Genomic DNA, 20959 nt, shown 5'->3' on the forward strand with positions numbered 1-20959 from the left:
ATTAAAACCAAACAAAATCCCCAGTAACTTAGACGGTAGTTTGGGTTTTTTGGTTTTTTTTAACTTTCAAAATTTATTTAAGTGTATTTTTCCAGGACCATCAGCTCCAAGTCAAGTAGTTGTCTCAACCTAATTGTGGAGGGTGCAGCTCACAGTGGCCCATGTGGGGATCGAACCAGCAACCTTGTTGTTAAGAGCATCGCACTCTAACCAACTGAGCAACAGCCGCCCCAGTTTGGGTTAATTTTTTTTAAAGCAAAGACTAAAAGGTGAGTAACACTCTTTGTCGAGTTGTCTCAAAGCAAACTTCTGTTAACCTCCTCCCGAGCATGGTGAAGAGCTAGCTGGACGTGCTTTGCAGACTAAAGCAAAGTCCATCATTTTCCCACTGAGCTGCGGTCTGAGAGTGCCAAGAATAAACAAAATGTTTCCTGGGGAAAAAAATATTAGAATAAGGTCCCATATCAATAGGGACAGTGGTTTGTCACCCTAACTACACATTCGAACCAGCTGGGAAGCTGGCCAGTGCTCCCCACATTTTGATGAGGGGAGGCCGTTGGACTGCAGATTCTGTGGGTCGGGCGGGGCCTGAGGTTCTGCATCGCTGCCCAGCTCTCCGGGGAGGCCCACGCGGCAGATCCGTGGACATTTTGAGGAGTAAGGCCTACACCCCCGGAATCAGAAGTGCTGGTGGTTTTAAACGCTTCCCAGCTGGTTCTAACATGCAGCAGCCTCGATGAAACCCACAAAAATGCTGGAGCTGACACTGGGAGGCACTGGCGCCAGACAGACCTGGGCTTGAGGTTGAGGCAGGCAATTTCCCCAACCTTACATTCGATTTTCTTACCTGCAAAATGGGGAGTGGGGTGTAACAACTACCTACAGAGGCTGCTGAAGAATAGAAATAACGGATGGAGTGCTTGGACGCTTAGGTAGCTCCTGTGAGTACGGCTACCCTTGTCGAACACACACAGGTCCTCACGACAATTAGCTGAAGCACGCTGGAAGCTGCTGGAGATAAAGACTAACACAGTCCCGACCCTGAGAACGGGAGTGAGGACACCAGTAAAGGGGCAAACTGTGGCCATAGAGGCGTGTGCACAGTGGCTAGAGTACTGGACAAGGGCTTGGAGTCAAGGCCCCCCTCACTCACTCACTGTGTGGTCTTAGGCAAGTTGCTTCTCCACCTGAGCCTGCCCCTTAGCTGTAAAATGGGTATACTCATCTGTGCTCTCACGTACTCGCCAGGTCACTGTCACCGGGTGGGCAGTTCCAGGAGCAGGATGCCAGCATCTAGCCCTGGCATACAGGACAGCAGTGCAAAGATGGCTGCTATTTTATCAAAAGAAGGCTCCCCCAAAAGATATGCTCTCCTCTGGGTCTACACACACTACAGAGGAGACACAGATATTTCTTCGGCCACTGGGCCCGGTGGATCAGAGGGCTGGCCCAGGGTCAGCAGTCTGTCCTGGAAAGGGCGCCAGGGAGGGTGAGGACACAGCACCCGTCTCGGAGATCTTCCCTACGGCCCATGCCGCCAGTCTCCCTGGTAACAGATTTTTCCTTGGCAGAGAGGGCAGAAGGTCCCCCAGCAACCCGGAAGGCCTTTCCTCGGCAGGGCCCTCTGTACTGAATGACCCTGCCACCATTGTCAGCCGGCCTTCACCAAGCACCTCCCTGCTGCCTGAAAGTGGCAGGCAGCCGAGGCGGCCCCTTTGGCCATCCCCGCAGCTCCGCCCGGCAGCCTTACCGTTTGCGAACAATGTTAATGTTTTTCTCTAGCAGGTCGTAGCGGATGTAGTCATTGGGCTCAAAGTGGCTCATGGCCACCTTGGCCCGTTGGCACAGGACTGAGGCCACATGGTACTGCCGCACACCCAGGGCTTTCTGCAAAAAGAAAGACATCAGCAACAGTCAATGGAGGACTTCGCGTGGTCCACCCCTGAGGGACAGCTCAGGGTGGTGAAAAAGTGAGGAATTACAGGGTCAAGAGCGATTCAGTGCCTGCAGCCTCAGTTTCCTCATCTGAGGCATACGGATGACAGAGCAGACGTAGGAACACAGCCTGTGGCAGCAGAAAGGGCCAGGGATTTGTAGTCAGATTTCCTGGGATCAAAGTCAAGTTCTTTCAACTTAAGAAAACCCCCATCATTTGAGCCCCCGAGATGGGGAATGGGCTATAACCAGCTCTGCTGATCACACGGTTACTAGAAAGGTTCAATGAGGACGGACGTGAAACTTCTCCTTCAGCTGTAAGTCGGAGCTGCTTTTCTACCTGCATTGTAAGTTCCTTGAGGGTTTGGATCCAGCTTTGTCTTATCTCTGTATCTAGACTACCTGGCACATATTAGAGATTTGACAAATAACTGTTGAATAGATGGAAGAATTAATGAGGGGAAACCCCGTGCATGTGCTCTGGATGCTTCTCATCTCTTTCCCAGGTGGGGCCTCAGTCTCCTCCCCTTGAACCTGCAGCAGACTTACTTCTGATGGACAGAAAGTGGCACAGGCGAGCCTGTGTGACCTGGGAGGCTAAGTCACAAAAAAGATAGCTTCTGACTGGCTCTCTCTTTCTTGGACCGCTCTGGGGGAAGACGGTCACCATGGTAAGACATGGAAGCAGTCCTGGAAGAGGCCCACCTGGAGAGGAACGGCGGCCTCTGCCAATAACCGGTACGCCTTGCCCTGCATGCGAGCACGCCGTCTTACACGCGAGTGGCCCTGCCCCAGCATTCAGCCAACCGCTGCCTGGCTGACATCTGGATGGCAATTTCTTGAGTGACTAGGAGCTAGAATCATCCAGCCAAACCGCTCCCTAATTCCTGAACCACAGAAACTGAGCGAGAAATGTTTATTGTTGTTTTAAGCCTCTGAGTTTGAGGGCAACCATCTGTTATGCAGGAACAGATAAATGATTGTCATGACAGGGCCTGTGTTTGTTAATTTTAAACTGTGGATGACAACCTTCACAGGGCACATGGTAACCAGGAAAGAATAAATGAACCCAAAGAAATGCCAGAGGTAAAGGAACAGCGGCTTCCCTTCTAGGTGGTGTTCCCCGTTTCAGGGGTCATACCCTTGGGCAGGACAAGGCGCAGCTCAAGCCACTGCCCCAGATTGCCTTCTTTGTGTCACCTGGACATTTAAATCCAAATCCTGCCAACCTCAGCATCTGAACCAATACAAGTGCACAGTTGCCACTGCCTATTGAGGTCACCCAGTGTGAGAGCAGACGCTACCAGAAACGGCACCCCCAACCACCCCCCGCCTACTCACCACAAAGGCGGGAGCCCCCAATGCAGACTTCAGCCCCACTTGCCCTCCCTTTGTGCTTCAGTGGGCAGGGGTGAAGAACCCACCAGGGGGACACATCACAGGACGCCCAACAGTCTGTGCCCAGGAAGAACGTGGGACACTGCAGCTGCTGCGACAACCCGCAGTGACTCCGGGGGGGCCTGGGCTTAAGTCTGGCACGTCATTGACTACCGGGGTCATGTTGGGCAAGTCACCTCACTAAAGGCTCCTTTCCACACAGCGCTGTTCTGAGGAGGAGACGACACCAAGTGCCTGCGACACACTTTCTAGTCTTATCCCTGTGCGTTTATTAGCACACCCTCTGTTTTTCACACAAATGAGAAACGAGACAAGCTGTCCTGCAACTGGCTTTCATCATGTATCGATGTATCTTCTACATCTTTCCACTGTCTTTATGCAGATCTATTACTTTCTTTTTGTAAATGGCCCACACCCTTCCGAATCTGCCATTTGTCTAGGTAACTCCCAGTGATCCTTCAAGTTCCAAATAATTTCACTTTCTCAGATAATCATTTTAACATTCTTTTTTATTTTTCAATTACAGTTGACATGCAATATTATATTAGTTTCAGGTGTACAACACAGTAATTAGACATTTATATAACTTATGAAGTGGTCACCCCAATAAATCTAGTCCCCACCTACTCTGCCATCATGACCGGAAGCCTCAAAGAATTATTGTAGAACTCCCAGCCCAATCAGAGCCCATTATATATTCCCACTTATTACTTCTTGACATTCATGTGTGGGAGCTATCTCCATTAGTGTGTAAGATTCCACTAGGGGAGGAATTGTGTTTGTTTACTTGTAACGAAATTTCCCCTGCCTGACCACCAGGTCTGACACACAGGAGGTGCTATAGAACTATCAGTTAATCAAACCAATGACGTTTCTTCTACCATGTTTCCCCGAGAATAAGACCTAGCCGGACAATCAGCTCTAATGCGTCTTTTGGAGCAAAAATTAATATAAGACCCGGTCTTATTTTACTGTAATATAAGACTGGGTCTTATATAATATAATGTAATATAAGACCGGGTCTTATATTAATTTTTGCTCCAAAACACGCATTAGAGCTGATGGTCTGACTAGGTCTTATTTTCGGGGAAACACGGTATTTATCAACCAGCTCTTTCTTATTGAGTGGGGTTAAACACAGATCAGGTTCGGTTAACCTTGCAAGAGCAAACTATTCACAAGACAAATCAATAATTTACCAGTTTCAGATGCTTTTGGTTAGAGTGTAAACAGGGTCAACATTTTTGAATGACAACTACCGTGTTTCCCCGAAAATAAGACCTAGCCGGACCATCAGCTCTAATGCGTCTTTTAGAGCAAAAACTATATAAGACCCGGTCTTATGTTATAGTAAAATAAGACCGGGTCTTATCTAAGACCTAGTCTAATATTATAGTAAAATAAGACCGGGTCTTACATTAATTTTTGCTCCAAAACACGCATTAGAGCTGATGGTCCAGCTAAGTCTTATTTTCGGGGAAACACGGTAGGCACTACCTATTAAAATGTAAGATATTTGGAAAGTAGTCCCCTCTTAGCTGCAATTTCACTGTCCACAGTTTCAATTACTGGTGGCCACCCCAGGTCTGAAAATATAAAACGGGAAATTCCAGAAATAAACAAATCCTAAGTTTTAAATGGCACGCCTCTGAGTTGCGTAATGAAATCTCGCGTCATCAGCTCCATCCTGCCCTGGCTCCATCCCTTTGTCCAGCATCTCTATGCTGTATATGTTCCCTGCCCTTAGTCACTTAGCCATCTTGGTTATCGGATTGATAACCTGCTTTGCTGTGTTTGTGTTCAAGTGAACCTTATTTTATACATGACTTTTAATTCAATATATTGTGATAGCTGTTTTATTTTATCACTTATTATTAATCTTCTGCTGTGCCTAATTTATAAATTAAACTTTATCATAGGTATGTATGTACAGGAAAAAACATAATACATAAACGGTTCGGTACTGTCTGCAGTTTCGGGCATCCCCTGGGGGTCTGGGCTGTACCCACTGCGGACAAGGGAGAACTGTACCTTTTGACCAGCTTTCCCTCTTCCAGGAAGCGATCTTATAAAAATATTCACATAAATGAGTGTTGAGACTGGCAAAGACGTTATCTGCAGCACAGTTTTAAAAACACTACGTTAGAGAGCTTCAAATTTCAAAAAATCAGTTATGTAACTATGTATGGTGACGGATGCTAAACTTAATTTTGGTGATCATTTTGCGATATAGTCAAATACAGAATCATGTTCTACACCTGAAACTAATACAATGTGATACATCAATTAAAAAAAACCTTAGGGGCCGGCCCAGTGGCTCAGGCGGTTGGAGCTCCATGCTCCTAACTCTGAAGGCCGCCGGTTCGATCCCCACATGGGCCAGTGGGCTCTCAACCACAAGTTTGCCGGTTCAACTCCTCCAGTCCCGCAAGGGATGGTGGGCAGTGCCCCCTGCAACTAAGATTGAACATGGCACCTTGAGCTGAGCTGCTGCTGAGCTCCCGGATGGCTCAGTTGGTTGGAGTGCGTCCTCTCAAACACAAAGTTGCCGGTTCGACTCCCACAAGGGATGGTGGGCTGCGCCCCCTGAAACTAGCAACAGCAATTGGACCTGGAGCTGAGCTGCGCCCTCCACAACTAAGGCTGAAAGGACAACAACTTGAAGCTGAACGGCACCCTCCACAACTAAGATTGAAAGGACAACTTGACTTGGAAAAAAGTCCTGGAAGTACACACTGTTCCCCAATAAAGTCCTATACCCCTTCCCTCCCAAAAAAACAAACAAACAAAAAAAAAAAGCTCAGTCCCAGGCTCTCTGCAGCATTCCATCTATGGCACAGAGAGGCACAGAACCTCAGCCCACCCACTTGGGGCATGCCTGTCTGCGCACACCAGGAAAATGGGGAAAATAAGGACAAGGTTGCAAGTTCTTTAAAAAGGCAAACTTATTAAGTTTAAAACGTGTCCTTTGTTCTGAATCTTTCCTTCTTATATCTTTGGTGTTAAAAAGGTCCCTTTGAAAAAAATTATATTTCTTGTGGTAACATGGTTAATAACATTATGTAAATTTCAGGTATACATTATAATTCGCCATCTGTGTACCTTATTGTACCCTATGTTCACCACCTAAAGTCTTCTGTTACCATGTATTTGACCGCTTTACCCAGTTTGCCTTCCCTCGTCCCCCCTTTCTCCTCTGGTAACCACCATTCTGTTGTCTATGAGTTTTTTGTTTTGTTAGTTTGTTACTTTTATATTCCACATGAATGAAATCATGTTTTTTGTCCTTTTCTGTCTTATTTCACTTAGCATACTACTCTCAAGATCCATCCATGTTGTAGCAAATGGCAATATTTCACTTTTTATGGCTGAGTAGTATTCCATTGTGTGTGTGTGCACACATACACCACATTTTCTTTAGCCAATCATCTGTCAGACGCTTATGGTTGTTTTTATGTCTTTGCTATTGAAACAATGGAGATAGCAGATGGTGATTTGGTTTTCTGCTTCTTTTTGCTGTTGTTTTGGTGTCCGTACTTGGAAAAATTTTAAACCTGCAACCCCATGTCAATCCCCCAATTGTGTGTGTACATTTTGGTGCCCTCTATCATGCAACTTTCCCAGAACAAAACTGTGCCTGGGGGTTAGTAGCAGTCATTGGAGAAGATACACGATGGAAGAAAAAGCTAGGATTTTAATTTTACCCTTACAATCCCAGTCGCAGTCAGAAATATGAGAAATAATGACCAGGGTTGACCCTGGTGGAAAATATCTATCTTCACTGTCATTCTCTCTTTTCCAGCTCCCTCCTACCACCAAACCTTATTCTTTTATTCACCTGTCCATCTGTCCAATAGTTACTAAGGGACTATGGGTGCCAGGCACTGTTCTAGGTACTGTGGATACAGCAATGAACAAACTGACCCAATACTCCCTACCCTCTTGGGGCTGACATTCTGGAAGGTTAAAGGGGTACTGATGGGGAGGCAGATAAGTGGAGACAGAGAAACAAGTAACACCTCAGTCAGATATTGGTAAACGTCACGAAGCAGGAGCGGTGGGAAAGGGAGCCAGGGGACAGGGGAGCTACAATGGAAAACAGGAGACTTGGGAAAGGCTTCAATGAGAGGGTGACACTGAACAACGACCTGACAAAAGGTGCAAGCCTGGGGAAATGGGGAGCTAGTGTCTAATGGGGACAGAGTTTCAGTTTGGGAAGATGAAAAAGTCCTGGAGATGGATGGTGGGGATGGCACAACATGAATGTACTTGATGCTCTGAACTGTGTACTTCAAAATGATTAAAATGGTAAATTTAAGAAATTTAAAATATATGGCGGAGGGAAAAGAGAACAGCAAGGAAGCCAGTATGGCCAGAACAGAATAAACAAGGGGGAGTGCGGGAGAGAGAAGATGAACAGGGAGCAGAGAATCAGACGGTACAGAACCTCGTAGAATATGGTCAAGACTCTGGACTTCATTCTGAATGAAATGAAAAGCTAATGGAGAAGTCTGAACAGGGATCACGTGATCGGACTTATTGACAAATATCACTCTGGCTGCTGAACGCAGACGAGACCAGGCAGGAGGCCACGCCATAGCCCAGTGAAAGCCAAAGTTGACTTGGACCAGTCACAGCGGTGCCCATGGCAAGAAGGGGTTGCAGTCTGGATCTATAGTGAAGGCAGTAACCACGGGATTTGCTGACACATTAGCCAAGGGACATGAGAGAAGAATCAAGAATATCACTGAGGTTCTGGGCTTGAGGAACTGGAAGAATGAAGTTGCTATAAACTGAAATGGGGAAGGCAGTACAAGTGCAGGCTTGGGGGTGAGAGACCAGTTTGGTTATGAACCTTTGCCGACTTGACACCCAAGTGGAAAAGTAGGCAGAACTTTGCTCATTGCATGGTTCACCTAAAGTCATAGATCATCAGAGCCCAAGGTGACCCCAGATCACCAAATCCATGGTCTTTATTTGCCAGATGGAGAAGTGAACGCCGAAGGTCACAGACCTAGTTAACAGCAGTTTGGAGCAGAACTCAAGCCACTCGATTCTCAAGTCAATGCCGTTTCTACCACGTTACCTCCCTAATTTAAACGAAAGTGTTGCTGATTCATTAAACAAATAGACTTTGTGCTATGGTGCCTGAATTAATAAGCAAGACAGTCCCTGCCCTTGCTGAGCTTACAGTTTGGTAGAGAAGACAGATATCAAGTAATCACTCAAGGGACAATGTAAGAGAAGGGCTATGAAAGCCAGGTTAAGCAGCTACGACAGTATAAAACTGGAGAAGCTAATCTAGACTGAGGAAAGGGCTTCTCCAAGAAAGTGATATTTAATCTGAGAAGTGAAACATTACTGAATTAGCCAGGCATAGCAAATGGGGCTGAGGGGAAGGCATCCAGGGAATCTGGCAGGCAGGGAGAAGGGCATGTGCAAAGGCCCCGGGGCACGAAAGCACCTGTAATTGAAAAAAGAAAGAGAAAGCCAGCTTGGCGTGAGCAAAGTGCAGTGAAAATGGCAAAGAAAAATAAGGCTAAGAGGTAAAATGGAGCCAGGTTATGAGGGAGCTTGTAGGTACAGGATAAAAACACCCCAAGTCTTGATGGAACACCAGAGGAGAGGCCTCTGAGGAGCGAAGAAGCCATCTCCCCCTTGCCTCCTTCTCTCTCCCGTCATGAGAGTGTTTCCTCACCTCCGGGATCTGATGAGGTATGGAGCCTTCTGCCCTGGACCCTTCAGACTAGAGCCGCAGAAAATAAGCCCACGTAGCTGCAACAGGGCAGCCACACCTGCAGTGCAGTTATCAGCTCCTTTTGTTTTGGTGTCCTCTTCGGTGTGTGGGACTAGGACCCATGGAGCTGGCACCTTTGGCCTATTCGTCTTCTCACTGTATATGTAAGTAATGAACTGTCTGAATATGAAAGTGGCTTGTACCTTTTCCGGTCCAATCAGCCAGGCTTTGACCTTGTTTTGTGTGTGTGAACTTTCCAGTAGGACATGTTAAATGTTTCGCCTGATCCCAGAAGCAATGGGAGGCCACTGAAGTGGGATCATGACAAGATCAGATTTGCATTTTAAAAAAATCACTGTGGCTGCTATGTAGATAATTCAGGAGGGACAAATGTATAGGTTGATAGTGACTTACCACGCAACTTCTTTCCTACAAGCACATTTGTATTTTGACACTTGAGTGCCTATTCTGTGCCAAACAATAGGACACAGATACCAAAAGAGCACGAGAGTCCCTACACGAATATACCTTAGTCTGGCCAAGATCAGCAGTAACTGCAACCCATTGTGACCTGTGGGAAGAAGGAAGCACACACAGCGCAGGAGCGCAGCAGAGGGAACAATTAACTCTGCGTCCTCTCAACCCCAAGTTGAGAGGTGGGCTGTGCCCCCTGCAACTAACAAGGGCAACTGGACCTGGAGCTGAGCTGCGCCCTCCACAACTAGGACTGAGAGGACAACAACTTGACTTGGAAAAGTCCTGGAAGTACACACTATTCCCCAATAAAGTCCTGTTCCCTTCCCCCAATAAAATCTTAAAAAAAAAAAAATTTAACTCTGCTTGGAATGCCCACACAGGGCTTCACTGAGCAGGGCTGCGGAGGATATACAGCAGTTTGCAAGGCACTCAGAGAGGGCAGGCAGTATGTAAAAAGACAGAATCATCACGTGAAGTGGACAGGAGCCACGAATCACTCAAAACGGTAGCAGGTAAAACACAAAGCAGGAAATGGTGGAACATCAGGCTGGAAACCCAGCAGGGCGGGGGAGGTGTGCTTCACCGTCCCCAAACTTGAATTATAACCTGCGGTTTACAAGAGGCAACACGGCACAGTGGAAAGAACTTAGATCTAGCTCCAAAGTCCAGCTCTACCATTTACTTGTTATATGACCTCAAACAGGCTTCCCCTCTGAATAGTTTCATTTGGAAAAAGGGAGTAATACCTACCATATTATGTATGGTATGAAATGACATGAATGGGTCCCAAAGAAGAGCAATTATTATGTTAAATGCTATAAGCAGGTTTTTTGAAAATAGCATTTACTGGGTTTTTTTCCTCCCATTTTAAAAAGTAGGGCATGGTGAAAATTTAGAAAATACATAAAACACAATTGACACCACCTAAATGACTGATTGAATGGCCACAGGCTCTATAGAGCTAACAGATTTAGTAATTGAAATCTACTTTTCCTCATTCAGGGGCCTTGGGGACACAGAGGATACCCCAGCAAGATTGCCAGTCGCAACCCAAGAAGCCAACATGGTCTTCCAGGCAGATCTTTAGACTCCTTCCTCTCATCTGAGATCAGACAGGTTCAAGAGCTCCCCCAATAGGTAGGGACAGCTCTACGGCCCCTGCCCAACAGGAAGCAGATACAGAAGAACAGACCTCTTGTCCCTCAACTTCCCACAGACAATTTATGGGGATCTCATCTCTCAAGGGAAAAACAAGGCAGGCATTTAGAGATAGGTGTCGGGTCTCTACATTACCACTCAGAAGACCTCCCCTCTTGGTCCAAACTTCCCATTTCCATTGTAAACAAATGGGTACAAGATACACAACTAAATCAAACTGGCCACTCCCATCTGCGCAGATTAAAAAAGATGAGGTAACAGCCTCTTGTCAATCACAGGTGTCAATCGGGTGGTGGTCCCGAAAGGAACAGTCCATTTCAGAGAAAAAGATAAAAACCACCAAGATCTCATTAGTCGGGGCCCTTGAGCCATTCTCTACTGCTCAGGTCCACTTCTATTTCTTTGAAGAGCACTATCTCTTCTAATAAACTGCTCTTTCACCACTTTATTTCTGTGTCTCCTTCAATTCTTTGCTCGAGACGCCAAGAACCTGAACATCACGCCGAGAAGGACTCACTCTCCGGTAACAACTGTACCATGAAGTGAAATATTTTAAAAATTACAAACAGTTTAAACGTCCATTTATTTTTTAAAAAGTTACATTTTATCCATTCTGTGGAATACTGTACAACACTTTAGGAAAAATCCCCAAGATTCATTCATTGCAGATAAAATACACAATTCAGCGTTTTAACATTCTGTATTTCTGTCAAGGTGTGGTAGAAAAGGATTTTAGCTGTCAGTAGTGTGCAGATATTTGGAAGGATGTTCTCATTGCTACTTGTATGATTATAAATGCATGTACTATTGTACATGTTTTTTGTTTGGATTGGAAAATTTTAAACACATTGGAAGGAAATTTACCAAAATGTCAACAGTAGTTACCCCTGGGTGGTGGTGGGATATGACAAATAATTACAGGCAATTTTTATGATATTCTTTATACTTCTGTATTTTACAAGTTTCCTACAATAGGTACCTTTATAAAAAAGAAAAAGGGTAAGACATGAATTTTAACATAAAAATGGATATTACTGAGTCTTATATTATATGCTGCTGACCACTGTGGTTGGCGTATGAGAAGTCCAGATCAGTATTATTTAAATAAGAATGATGATTTGGGCACATTTAAAAAAATAACTTACTGGGGCTTTGTTTTTGTTTCCAAGTCCGAAAGTAAAACTCCGTGCTCAGTTCACCTGATCTGAGCGCCTGGAGACATTCCTGAGTTCACCCTTAAGGCCATCCAAACCAGCTGTCAGCACAACTAGGAAACATAGAACTTTTTCCCATACTTGGACTCCAAGTCTCAGGCCCTGTGAAATTCCCCGGGGTAAATAAATACCAGGCCCTTATCTAGAAGAGAGGATTTCACTACTGCCTCACGCTCCATTTTGTCAGGAACAAAGGGGACTAGGGCAGCCTCAAGGCACAAAACCTGTCCTCAGCAAACTCCCCAAGTCCCTGATTCAACACGATGAGGCCAAGACGCTCATTTTCTTCCAGGAAGCCTATGCCACGACTGGATGGCTCTAATATTAATACTTTACAATAACAAACGCTTCTTACGTACACTGAACTGAAACACGCCAGCCACATTCTAGTGTTGCAGACGTGGGCTCCAATCGCAGCTCTGCCCCCAAGAAGCTGTGTGACCTTGTGTGGTTTTATTGAACCCCTCCAAACATTGCTTTTCTCATCTGTAAGCGGGGCTACGACCTTCGCAGGCTGCAGTGAGGGTTAAAGGACAGTACCCAGTGCCTGACACACGCGAGGCCTCACTTCCTAGCCCTGCCCTTCAGAACCAGATCAAATGAATTTAGCCGCTCTTCCACCTGAGCCCTTCAAATTGCCGCAAACTCTAATCGTGTCTTCTCCATTCTAAGCATCCCTATAGCATTTTCTCTGCTGTAAAACAACTCCCTCATTTTACACTTGGGTGGGACTCTCCCATCAGGGTGTTCAGTAGCCAGATGTCCTCAGACCTGTTTGGGAGTCAACAGCAGTTAACTGCCACATTGCTCTGTGCCAGCGACTGTGGTAAATCTTGCTGTACAGAGGTCAGCCTCCCTAACTACCTCAGAGACAGGAAGTGGCCAGGCCAAGGTCACTGAGCGGGGAACCTGCTGAGCCCCTGTCCTTCTCACTATGCTGTAGACCGTGTCTCCCAACCTGTGCTCGGGCCCAGCAGCCTCAGGTGGGCTCCGTCCTCCACGGGGCTGAACCCGAGTGGCCCTGGTAGAGTCTGGTCTGTGGTCTGGTAGTGCCCCCTTCCTTGCTGGATGGGATACAAATCTCCAGGGCTCCCAAGGAGTACGGAAGGCTCTGCTGACACAGGACACACTCTAAAGGAAGGAATAAAGCCAAAGTGGACCCTACCGGGCAGCCAGGCCAGAAATGAAAATAAATCAATGAAAAGTGAAAAAGAAACAAAACTGGGCCAGCCCGGTGGTTCAAGCGGTTGGAGCGCCACGCTCATACCATGGACCAGGGAGCTGTGTCCTACACAACTAGACTGAGAAACAACGGCTTGAACCGGAGTCAGGGGGAGGCGGAAAAAGGGGAAAAACAAACAAAACTGCCAGGCAAGATCACAAAGGTTACGTTCTGTCGTCCTCCCAACAACTGTGCCAAGTGGGACTTTTACAGGTCACTGTGTTCCTTGTTTACAGAAGAAAATGGAGACTTAGACAGATAAGAAAGTCAATCCCACTAACATGTCATCTCCATGAGGGCAGAAAACTAATCTATGCTGGTTACCACTGTATACTCAGAGCTCAGGACAGGCTGACACACAGCAGTTGGTCATGAAATACTTGGTGATGGAATCGATGTAGGCAGAGCCATGACTTGAATACAAGTCTCCTCATCATGCTTTCAAGTTGTGAGTGTCCCTGGCAGAGGCTGTGCTGAGCCATCTGTGCCTGTTCAGAGCCAAAACATATGTGAAAGGGGTCCACCCCGCGGCACGTCCCATGGACACCCTCTCCAACTCTGGCCTCCCCACCTGGCCAAGGTCAGACATGCTGCTCTCTCTTCCCAAACACGAATGCCATCCTATGGGACCACTTGTACCCAGAGAACAGTCCAAACCAGAGGGACTGACACCATCTCAGGCTGGAGGCCAGCCTGGCTGGGCCAGTCTGACCTTCTGTCCATCCGTGAAGCATGGCATACACCAGTGCTGCCCTAGGGAACCACGTGTCGGTGGGCACCAGTGGGCAAGTGAGCTGCCCAAACAAGCTGGGCTTCTGAAGGAGGCCCGGTCTCTGGAGGCAGCTGCTTCAGCAATAAAGAGTAGTCACCAGCCCCATTCTGACCTGTCGAGTGCCATTGCAAAAACACTCGAAACCCAGTGCCAAGTCACAGAAAGGGCATCTACTCTAAAGCTGGATGGCACTGGCTTAGAATTGCAGCTCCCCTAGCTAAGGGACCGGAGATAAGATTCGTCCCCTCTCAGAGCCTTACTTTCCTCTTCTGTAAAATGGGGCAAAAGAGCAGAGATTTTGTGAAGATTAGAATGTATTACTTGGAAATGCAGAGAACGAAGTCTAGAATGATAAATACAACATTCCTACAAGTGGTTGCCTCAGTGGGCTGTAATGGAGAGAAGGAAAGAGAGCTTTTATGAATATACTGCCTTCTTCAAGGAAAAAAGATATGCCAAGTACAGAGCTCAAGAGCTGGGTTCCTAGCAGGCCTTCACTCAATGTGAGCTGCTATTACTCAGCTCTCCCGGGAGAATGAGATGCTGCCACTGACACAGCCCACCTGTGTCCCGGAGAACGACGGGCGGTTTCCCGCTCTGCCCGCTACTCCCTTCCCAGCCACCAGAGACCAGGAGCCCCAGAGTAAGTCACACGCACCAGGACAGCTCATCTCAGGACTGAAATGGGACTGGACAGGTCTCATGTATCCACTCGTTCTGCCCTCGAATGCCTAACGGAGTCATCCAACCTCTACAGGCCCGGTCCAGGGGTGGGGACCGCACCACCTTATGAGGCAGCCCATTTCACCAGCAGGGTGACTTCCGGGTCGAGTGGGTAAGACCCCTGGTTCCTCTGACAATGACCCTGGGCAGCCTTTGGGCTCACAGCTTTTGGCCAGTAGCTGCCTAGCCCTTCCTAGCAGAGAAGCCTCAGGTGGGCTGTCTCGGTAGGCGGACGACACAGGAATGCACGTCAGTCAACACCCTGCTGACAAGAAGCCTCTTCCCACACCTCCGCTGCTTCTAACAATTTTCTCCCACCCCTGGTAGGTGATGCCTGGCACCTCTCCTAAGAATCCAAAGCTAAACAATTCTCTCCTGCCAGAAGGCCATCAGCTAGCTTGGTTGCTATGCAACTGGCAGGCACACAAGTGAAGCAGTCCCTTCCCGAGGCTTGGAAAGGAGGCAGGGAGCCATGTCTCTCCAAGTGACAGCCTCTAATGGGCTCCCAGGCCGTAGGGGGTTCCTTTAAGGAACCACTTGATACGGTCACTCATCTGTCTAGTTCTCCTTTACTGCTGGCTCAGCGGCAGACTCCAGGCACGCTGTGAACTGCATGCCAAGCCCCAGCTCGGCACCAATGCATTTAGAAGGGGGTCCTCAGCAAGCTCTGAGGCAGCCTGTGACGCTGACCCGGCTCAGCCTCTCCCTCTCAAGCTCTGCAGGTATTTAGAGCAGGAGGCATTCATAGCCCCAAACAGACATACATACAAACAGGGTGTGGAGCCAACCGAACTGTGTCCCCTCCATCCAGCCAACGTTACAGAGATCCAGTTTCCACTGCTACCCCCGCAGAGGATTCTGGGGAAGTCTGGCTGGGGGGTAGAAAGCCTGTCTTCTGCAGTCAAACAAATCTGCATTCAAAATCTGGCTGTGCTGCACGCTAGCTGTGACCTCAGACAAGTATTTAACCTATCTCGGGGTCTCAGTTTCATCCTTGTGAAAACAGGCTGATGATACCAACTTCTTAGGGTGGTTGTGAAGGACAAACGAGGCAGCATTTGTGAAACAACACCTAGTTCAGTGACTGGGGCAGCGGCCTGACTAAACAGGCCACCACAACATCCAAGTTCCCGGATGGTCCGGTCTGGGGTTAGCAGCCCCCACCGCAGCACACGGCCCCTCCCCGTGCTTCAGCTCAGTGTATTAGTTATAAAGTGACTTCCTCAGCAGCATATGAGCTCTTTCACAGGCAGAGCCCTCATCTTCCACCAGCTCTGTAGCTCTCTCAGTGAACAACAACAGTAACAGAAACAACACAAATGTCCAGCAGAAGGTGGAGGAGCCCAGCACTGAATGGGGGGTGGGGGTTCAAGGAACTCCTGAGACCCCTTAGGAACCTCCCAGGACTGGCCACAGAATTAAAGCTCCCAATTAGAAACTGTCTCAATCTCCGTCTCCGCTGGGTGAAAACAGAAATACTCCTACTGTGCCTAAATTCCCCAAGGAATTTAATATTTAATGATGAAAATCCTGCGAGTGTAATTCTAGAGCTCATTTTCTCAATGTTGCCCTTCAACTTAGTGTATTCATTCCTACCTCTTCTCCCAGCTCTCTTACAGCAGTACCCAAAAGGTTTTCCCGAATAACCGTCACATACCCGATATCCACGGAGACTATGGAAGGAACAAGCAATTTCCCCAGAGCCAGTCTTTTTTAAATGCATGAGCTGAGGGTAAATGCTGGGGCGATGAAGGCTGTCGGCCATCTCCAGGATTAGAGACAGACTAACATTCCCCAGGTGCCTACATGCTGGGCCAGATTTGCCCCAAGTACTTTATACACACAGTCCCATTTAATACAGCCACCCTGAGGCAGAAAATAATGTGCCCATTTTACAGACTAGGAAACTGAGGCTCTGGAATGTTAGTTATTTTGCCCAGGGCCACACAGCAAAGGTGGAATTCCAGACCTTGCTCCAAACCTGGTGCCTTTTCCTTTGGCCCAAGCTTTGCAGAAGGAACCCCCCCAAAAAAACAAACAAACAAACAAACAAACATTCTCCATGCCCTTTAGGACACCCAAAATAAAGAGCTTCTACAGGTTCATTAAGGGCCTATTCCTAAAATAACACCAGAAACTATTCACAAATTTTTATAATGCATTAGAGTCTAAAGAACTTTTCAAATATTCTTAGGCTTTCAGGACCCTTAATGGCAGGATACCTATTGATTGTCCCATTTTGCACGTGTATAACCTGAGGGCCACCAAGGGTAGAGGGCTTGCTTGAAGCCACACATTAAGTCTGTGGCAGAAGAAGTTTCCTGATATTCCATGTGCTGCTTTTTAAAATGCTGCAGCCTCCCTGCAGTCCCCACCTGCTTTATGCTGAGAGGTCCAGAGCCTTCAAAGCAGGGCATCAAAGAAAGCTGGAGCCAAAGAAGTGGGACTGCTCAAGCATCAACACTCATTTTAGACACTTTTCATGTGGCCCTCTTGAAGTCACCAGGTACCAGCATAAGGCCCAAGATAGAACAGGGCTCACTTCAGGCAAGATGCTCATACTCAATTGAGGCAGCCTGGGGCGAGACATGCAGCTTCCTCCCCTGTGAGATACAGGTCCTTGTTGAGAGTTGATAAAAAGATCAAGAATTTATAAACCAGCTTCAGCCCTCACCTAAGTTATACAAGTACTCAGCAAACACATGACTACTGAGTTCAAGTTCACCCATCCCTCAGTTGCTTCTGTCCCATGACCTAGGAGTCATGCTTAATTATTCCCTGTCCCTCACACTACACATCCAACCCGTCTGCCTCCAAAACATCGCCACTACCAGGACGCTAGTCCCAGACACCTTCACCACTCCCTGGTTAATTCCAACAGCCCCACTGGTCTCCCTGCCTCTTTTGTCCCTGGGATCCATCATCCATGCAGTAGCCTGAATGATTTTTCTCAACTATAAATCAGATCCTGTCACTCCACAGCTTAAAACCTTTATTACACTTGGAGTAAGACCCAATGTCCTTACCAGAGCCTACACCACCCTGCCTGCTACCTCTTGCTCAGACCTTTCTCTTCTCTCGACAGCTCAGCCACACTGGCCTCGTTTCTTATCCTCAGCTAAGCTCATACCTATCTCAGATGCTGCACATGCTATTCCTTCTACTTGAAGTCTCCCTCTCCCCAAAATGCTGAAGGGCTGCCTTATCACTGACATGTTGGCTCAAATGTCACCTCTTCTGAGAGGCCTTCCCCAACCACTCTGGTTTAAGCCATGCCACGTCCGAGCCTTACTCTCTCTACCAGACTATCCTATCTTATCTTCCTTACAGCATTTAGTAGCTACAATTCTCTTATTTGTCTACTTGCTTATTTTGTCTCCTCAGGACTACGATATAAGCTCTACTATTCTTGTTCTCTATTGCACTCCGTGTCTAGAACAGTGCTAGGCATACAGTAAGTTTTCAATCAACATTTTGGAAACAGTAGGTCCAAAAGGCGACGGTGTGCTCCCCTAGTCCTCAAAACGGTGATTCTACTCCCTATGCCCAAATTTGAGATTGGAAGTTTGTTTCGTCTTCCATTCAATCATTCATTCATTCACTCAATTCAAACCAAGAGTTGACCACAGGACACCTGAGAAGGTACCACAGTGAACATGCGACCAGAATGACCTGATTCATAATTCAAAAATGTGATACTTTATAGACGCACTTTTAACTTCTGTCAAATGTCAGACTTCTTTGTAGTTCCATCTCCGATTTACACACAAGAGGTTACACGGCTTCCCCAAGGTCACATAATGAAAACTCTGCACCCCGCTACCTCAAGACAAAGCCAAAGACCTAAGAAAAGTATTTGCAAGTGCCCAAACCCTTTTATTTACCATCCATAGTTATTTGCACAAAATAAAATATAAAACCCAGTATTACTTTTGCTCCAAAAGACGCATTAGAGCTGATTTCCAGCTAGATCTTATTTTCAGGGTAGTAATTGCCATCATTCTATTATCTGTCTTCCAGCCAAGGGCAGGAGAAAAATATTTTGACTGAGAAAGATCTCCAAGGCTCTCCATAGTAGAATACATTAGAATATAGTGGAAGCTCCATGAGAACAGGAATGTCTGCTTTACTTATCATTGTATCTGAGGCAAGCAGTGGGTGCTCAGTAAATATGGGGTGAATGAGGCAGGGAAAAAATTTTATGCATGACATGACAACTAAGGTAGTACCATCATATCTCAAATGGAGCTAAACAAAAGAGTTAAATTTACAAGGTTTTCAGGGGACAATGTTAGCTGGCCGTTCCTTAAGACAGCCTGGCTACTAAGAGGCAGTGTGGTATAATGCTGTTCCTTCATCTTAGCTAAATGAACAAACAAGGAGCCCTGAATTTTAATCGTGACCCTGCTCCTGGAAACCGCTCAGGCTCCCAAAGTCTTGCATTTTCTATCTGTAAAAGACGAAGCTGGACTACAAGATCATAAACAAATATATTCTACTTTCTCAGGACTTTATAACAATCATCATAACTATCTGAGTAGAAGCCAATCACCAAGAACTCAATAAACGTTTGTCAATGTAGGTGATCCCCAACTGAAAGATGAGGAAACTAAAATACAGAAGTAATTTGCTGAAGGTCACAGGGTCCAGATCTCTTTCTATACTGGACTAACATTCATGCTTTTCAAGATCCTTTTTCAGTTCAAAAATACTGTGATATTAGTCCTCTCATCCAAGTAATCATTTATCTTATCAAATAATCTTGCCTGACTTCACTACAAGGCACAGCAGGATCAGGAAGAAACTACAGTATTTCCACATTGTTAACCTGGAAAATCAAAAGATCTGAAGAAATAATTAGGACAAATTCTTTGTCTTTGTTCAGAATTGAGAGATGAGAAGTGTTTTAAGATAAATGATGATTTCACTTTAACCATAAGGTTTACACTTAAGCAGTGATAAAAAAAAAGATAACTTCTAGTAACAAATGTTTCCTGAGAGTACAGCAAATAACAACTTTCTAAATTCTATAACCAAAGTTGTGCCACTTGATTCAAAGTAGATTCACAAAGTTAAATGTAAACGGTTATCAAAGAATGACTACAAATGCTTGCTTTATTTTTATTAACAAATACATGCGTGACATTGAACCTTAAAGTATAACACCTTCCAAGGGTTGTCAAGTCAGACATGAAAAAGACATCTGGGAGTCACAGTCAATTTTCTAGATGGTTCATAACAGGAAAGTCAAGGTCAAACTGTGTGTCTCTTTACCCTCTGCACCTAGTAACTGAAAAGCAACTAAAGGTGAGCCCCAAATACTCCATTCTAGTACTCTCAGAAATACAAATGTTAGCTCAAGGATCATACTCTGGCTGAGCAAGTGCTGGGAGGACAGGCTGACAGGAACAAGGCAGGCAGAGGGACTAGAAGGAAGGCAGATGCTCAGGCCACTTGCGTGACAGCGGTTAACTTTCACCTACTTTATTAAATAAGAGTAATCATCTTAGATGATTATATGACTCAAAGTATGATAAGGAATTAAAAGTCTTTCAATCTTGTGCAAAGGTGAGAGCGAGACTACTGTTATTACTATTTACTACGTCTGGGGTCGGAAGACACCCCCACCCCCACTCCCTCAGTCTTGGCTATGTGTTCCGCAGGATCCTCAAAAGATTCAACAGGATTCTAGTTTCTTCTCCAGACTCCAGGCCTGGCAATTGTAGATGCACCTGGCTAGCAAGTCTCTGCTGCTGAGAAATGAAAAGCGAGGCCTTTAGGCGCTGGGCCCAGCGGGCTCAACCACGACCACACCCCCAGTCACCTTGTCCTCACCTTGAGGAACGGAAAGAAACCCTACGGGGAAGGGGAGTGCGGTCCTCAAATAGGAGAAAGAAGTGCCTCCACTCTTCACCCGGCCACTGCTGCTTGGACCCACGCTTCCCGCGGGGCGGAGACAGCCCTGGGAGAGCTGACTGAGCCGGGGACGCTTTGACCTCGGGCGCCGGAGGATCGGACACGGGCGCAGGGCCCACAGTCGGGACAGGTACACAAAGTCATCGCAGGTCGGGCCCGCCTCGCCGCGCCGCGCCCACAGCCGCAGGCACAGTAGGAGGTACCCCGCCCCCGTGAACCCAGAGGGCCCTGAGCTCGCTCACCTGCAGCCGGGTCACCAGGAGGCTGTAGGGCGCCATTTTGTGCACTGACAAAGATGAGGTCGCGTGAAAGTGACGTGACAAACAGCCTATTTAAAGCCCTCGGGGGGCGTGGTCTAAAGAGGCGTCACGGCAAAGGCGGGGCCTCCGCAGAGGCACTTGAGTCCC

General features: G+C 46.8%; 1 protein-coding gene across 1 annotated transcript in view; it reads right to left on the minus strand.

Annotated features, from left to right (window-relative positions):
* Positions 1 to 20935, minus strand: part of ACO2 (aconitase 2) — a 41671-nt gene extending 20736 nt beyond the window's left edge. The window contains exons 1-2 of the mRNA XM_033118265.1: positions 20795 to 20935; positions 1751 to 1887 (exon numbers count right to left, since the gene is read on the minus strand). Coding sequence (XP_032974156.1) covers positions 1751 to 1887; positions 20795 to 20830 — 173 coding nt within the window. The 5' untranslated portion in view covers positions 20831 to 20935. The remainder of the gene's footprint in view (positions 1 to 1750; positions 1888 to 20794) is intronic.
* Between the last annotated feature and the right edge of the window lie 24 nt (positions 20936 to 20959).

This window comes from Rhinolophus ferrumequinum, chromosome 10 (genome assembly GCF_004115265.2).
Source record: "Rhinolophus ferrumequinum isolate MPI-CBG mRhiFer1 chromosome 10, mRhiFer1_v1.p, whole genome shotgun sequence".
NCBI lineage: Eukaryota > Metazoa > Chordata > Mammalia > Chiroptera > Rhinolophidae > Rhinolophus > Rhinolophus ferrumequinum.